The 5204-nt window shown below is 39.7% G+C and overlaps 1 protein-coding gene across 1 annotated transcript; it reads left to right on the plus strand.

The window, feature by feature from the left end:
• The first annotated feature begins 3438 nt into the window (after positions 1-3438).
• LOC125842869 (uncharacterized) lies at positions 3439-4044 on the plus strand. Its single transcript, XM_049522155.1, has one exon. It carries the CDS (start codon positions 3439-3441, stop codon positions 4042-4044), a length of 606 nt encoding a protein of 201 aa, XP_049378112.1.
• Positions 4045-5204: the final 1160 nt, after the last annotated feature.

Consider the following 5204-nt stretch of genomic DNA (forward strand, 5'->3'; position numbering starts at 1 on the left):
TCTACGAGCTATAACTTATTGCTAGGAAGACCATGGATCCATGTTGTTGGAGCAGTCCCATCCACATTGCATCAACTTTTGAAATTCATTTGGGAGGGTCATGAAATCGTCATCCATGGTGAAGTGAGTAATCATAGTTACCCTGGTTTCTCCATTCCAGTTATTGAAGAGTCTTCTCAGGGTACTGACTTTCACATGGTGGAGATAATGAATGCTACTTTTGAAAATACGACATTGCAAGTACCAATGCTGCAAGTGTATAAAATCCTAGCCACAACTATGCTGAGAAGCGGTTTTGAACCTGGGCGTGGGTTAGGCAAGAATTTTAATGGCATATCCGAACCTCTTCCTATACCACTTCAAAATTTCCGCTTCGGCATCGGTTATACCCCAACAGGGGAAGAATTATTTGAAGCAGAAACAAGGAAGAAACATGACTGTGATATACCGAAGCCTATTCCAGTATTGTACCAGTCATTTGTTGCTAAAGCTTTATAGCCCGAGATTGATGGTCTAGTGGAAGAGATGGGAAGATTGTTTGATGAAGAAAATTGTGCTGTGATCTCGGCAGAATGCACAACAACACCCACCATCCGAGATACCAGACCTGGGGAGACGCTGCAGAATTGGATGGCCACTCCACTTATGATCCATCGAATGACTTGGTAGACAAAGACAAGATTTGAAGTTTTATTTTTGAAAATCGGTGTTGTTCGAACGAGGCCCGAAACCACCATTTATGTCACTTTATTTTGATTGTAATGTTTAAAAAGGAAATGACTCATGAGTCATGACCAATGTTTGTACGCCTTTTTGAAATTCCAATGAAAGCCTTGTTTATTTTAAATTGATTATCTTGTCATTGTGAATTATTCTGCAATAAATACATTTAAACTCTTTCTATCTAACATGGTTGATTTGTTGTTCTTTTCAGTAAAAATAATCTAAACTTGCCAATGTCATAACATGTCACGAACACGGCGAACCAAGTAAGGTCGATGAAGATGAATGTGAAGAATATGATGAGGAAACTATGATTCCTGAACACCTTATCGAGGACTTGAGGCAACTTAAAGACGATAAAAAGCCCAACCTGGATGAAACAAAGACAGTAAATTTGGGAGATGACGAGTCGATCAGAGAAACCCGAGTCAGTGTCTATTTGGCAACAACAGAAAGAGAAGAATTGGTCAAGCTGCTCAGACAATATATCGATGTGTTTGCCTGGTCTTATGATGATATGCCAGGGTTAAGCACCGATATTGTTTCCCATAAGCTGCCTATCAATTCAGAGTATTGTCCAGTAAAGCAGAAAACCAGAAAGTTCAAGCCCGATCTGAGTTTAAGGATAAAATAGGAGGTTATAAAGTAGATCGAACCAAAAGTCGTTTAAGTGACCAAGTATTCCACTTGGCTGGCTAACATTGTTCCAGTGGCGAAGAAAGATGGAAAAATCAAGATATGCGTGGATTATCGGGATCTCAACAAAGCAAGTCCGAAAGATAATTTCCCCTTGCCGAATATCCACATTATCATCGATAATTGGGCTAAGCATGAGCTGTAATCTTTTGTAGATTGCTTTGCGGGATACCACCAGATTCTAATGGATGAAGAAGATGCAAAAAAAACAGCCTTCATCACACCTTGGGGAGTCTACCATTATCAAGTGATGCCATTCGGCCTCAAAAATGCTGGAGCCACTTACATGAGAGCTATGACCACCATTTTCCATGATATGATCCATAAAGAAATTGAGGTGTATGTGGACAATGTCATCATAAAATCTCGCGAGAGTTCGGATCATTTGATACACTTAGAAAAGTTCTTTAATAGGTTACGTAGGTATGATTTGAAGTTGAACCCAACTAAATGTGTATTTGGAGTTCCTGCAGGGAAGTTACTCGGATTCATAGTTAGTAGAAGAGGTATCGAGCTTGATCCTTCCAAGAATCAAGGCAATTCAAGACTTACCTCCTCCAAAGACTAAGAAGGAAGTAATGAGTTTTCTGGGAAGACTGAATTACATCAGTCGATTCATAGCTCAATCAACGGTGATATGTGAGCCCATATTCAAGTTACTGCAAAAAGATGCGCCAACCAAATGGACTGAAGAATGTCAGAAGGCTTTCGACACCATCAAGAGTTACCTTTCGAATCCACTAGTGTTGGCCACGTGCGGACAGTCCTTTGCTATTGTATTTATCCGTTTCTGACAATGCATTCGGGTGTGTGTTGGGACAACATGATGAGACCGGAAGAAAGGAGAGAGTTTGTTGTGCTTTGACTTGGGTTGCTCAGAAATTGAGACATTATCTGTCGGCTTATACAACACATATCATTTCAGAAAGCAATGCCCACAGGAAAGCTAGCAAAGTGGAAAATGTTGTTGAGTGAATTCTATATTGTGTACATGACTCAAAAAGCAATCAAGGGGCAAGATTTGACCGATCACCTTGCTGAAAACCAGTAGATGAAGGATATGAACCGCTTAGAACCTATTTCCCTGATGAAGAAGTATTGTTTGTAGGGGAAGACATATCAGAATCATATCCTGGGTGGAGAATGTTCTTTGATGGAACAGTAACCTCTATAGGATCAAGAATTGGAGCAGTGTTGATATCTGAATAGGGGCAACATTATCCAGCAGCAACAAAGCTTAGATTCCGATGCACTAATAACATGGCTGAGTATGAAGCATGTATTCTTGGCATTAGAATGGCTCTTGACATAAATGTTCAAGAATTACTGATAATTGGTGATTCAGACTTGTTGATTCATCAAGTTCAAGGAGAATGGGCGGTGAAGAATCCTAAAATCTTACCTTACGTACAATTGGTACGAAGATTATGCGATTTGTTTAGGAAGACCGAGTTCAGACACACGCCGAGAATACAGAACGAGTTTGCTGACGCCCTTGCAACCATGTCATCCATGATACAACACCCAGAAAAGAGTTATATCGATCCACTTGAGATAGTTTTAAAAGAACAACCAACACATTGTTCACATGTGAAAGCAGAATGGGATGGGAATCCCTGGTATATAGATGTGAAAAAGTACTTAGAAGCTGGTGAATATTCGAAAAAAGTAACAAGTATTCAAAAGAAAACAATCCGAAGAATGACAAACAACTTCTTTTTTAATGGAGAGGTTCTTTATAAGAGGACACCCGATCTGGGATTACTGAGATGTGTGGATGCTGTAGAAGCCACAAAATTGCTTGAAGAAGTGCACGCCGGAGTGTGTGGGACGCACATAAATAGGTTTACATTAGCAAAGAAAATCTTAAGGGCGGGATACTTCTGGATGACTATGGAAAATGATTGTGGCCGATTTGTCCAAAAATGTCATAAATGCTAGGTGCACAGAGATCTGATCAAAGTACCACCCTACGAGCTCAATGCGATGAGTTCCCCTTGGCCATTTGCAGCCTAGGGCATGGATGTTATTGGACCGATTGAGCCTGCCATCTCTAATGACCATAGGTTCATTTTGGTCGCCATTGATTACTTCACAAAATGGGTCGAAGCTGCTTTCTACAAAGCTGTGACAAAGAAAGTTGTGGCCGATTTTGTTCGCAGCAATTGGATATGTCGTTTTGGAGTTCCAGAGTCTATCATCATAGACGATGGAGTAAATCTGAATAGCTATTTGATGAAAGAGATATGTGAACAATTTAAAATTGCCCACCGCAATTCAACTGCATATCGCCCTCAGATGAATGGAGCTGTGGAAGCTGCTAATAAGAACATCAAGAGGATACTGAGAAAGATGATTGACAACTACAAATGTTGGCATGAAAATTTGCCTTATGCTTTGCTAGGGTACCGCACCACAATCCGAACCTCAACTGGAGCAACTCCTTACCTATTGGTATACGGAATAGAAGCAGTAATACCAGCTGAAGTTGAGATACCATCTTTAAGGATTATTCAGGAAGCTGGATTGAGCGATGCCGAATGGGTTTGTGATCGATATGAGCAATTAGCATTGATTGATGAGAAAAGAATGAGTGCCGTTTGTCATGGCCAGTTATATCAATAGACAATGACTCGCGCTTTCAACAAGAAAGTAAGAGTTCGAATATTTGAGGTAGGCCAATTGGTGTTGAAACGCATTTTCCCTCATCAAGACGAATACAAAAGGAAGTTTGCACCTAACTGGCAAGAACCATATGTTGTCCACAAAGTACTATCAAGAGGAGCTTTGGTTTTAGCAGAGATGGACGGTAGAGTGTGGCGAAAAGCTATCAATTCAGATGCCGTCAAGAGATACTACATTTGAAGGATGCTATTTCTTTTCTTTATTTCCTTGTAATTGCTGTTTGCTTGTAATCGTTGTCGCATTATGTTTTGAAACATTCCCCTTGTACTTGAACTACGTTCAACCTGAATTCTAAAAAATGAGATATGTAGGCGGTCTATGTCGGCCTCGGTCGTTTCCTTACCAAATTTTCTATTTTGTCACTTCTCGAGGAACTACGTTTGACCTGATTTTTGTCTCAACGGGATACGTAGGCGCCACAAGGGTTCGGTCATATTCCCAATAAGATTTCCATTTCCCCTCGTAATGGAAACTGGGACAGAATTTTTGAGAGGACCTCAAAAATTCTACAAGAAGAGTCATTTCCTACAAACAAGAGTCAAATATCATATCGAAATGTGCAGCTGGAATAATTTTGAGAAGATCTCAAATTCAAGACTCCCGTGATCATCATCAGATTTGTTTTCGAAACATCTAACTAGGACAAAATTTTGAGAAGGACCTCAAAAATTCCATCAAGGATACTCGGACCTTCGAAGTCAACTTCAATTGCCTCAAATTGACGTGTTCTTAAAGGGTTTTAAGTTGCCAGCAAGCTACCTATCATGTCAAATCTGAGACAAAGGGTTTTGTTTGTGTCGTGCATATCGTGATCGTTAATTGACAGAGATTTTCTTTAAAACTATTTTTTTAATTTTAAACTTCATACCTAGCAAATGTTTTAATCTAAATATGATCTTGTTTTTTTTTTGTCTACTGCGATTCATTGGACCTACCGGACGAAGTTCCAGAGATAACGAGACCAAGAGTAAGGCGAGTTCAAACAGATCAATGTTCCAAAACTAACATGTTTTTGTGGGTGCAAGGTATAATAAGATCATCAAAGGAGCTATATTTATCAACCAACTAGTTCAGGAGAACATATCCAGTGAATATTAATT

The sequence above is a fragment of the Solanum stenotomum genome, chromosome 10 (assembly GCF_019186545.1).
Source record: "Solanum stenotomum isolate F172 chromosome 10, ASM1918654v1, whole genome shotgun sequence".
NCBI lineage: Eukaryota > Viridiplantae > Streptophyta > Magnoliopsida > Solanales > Solanaceae > Solanum > Solanum stenotomum.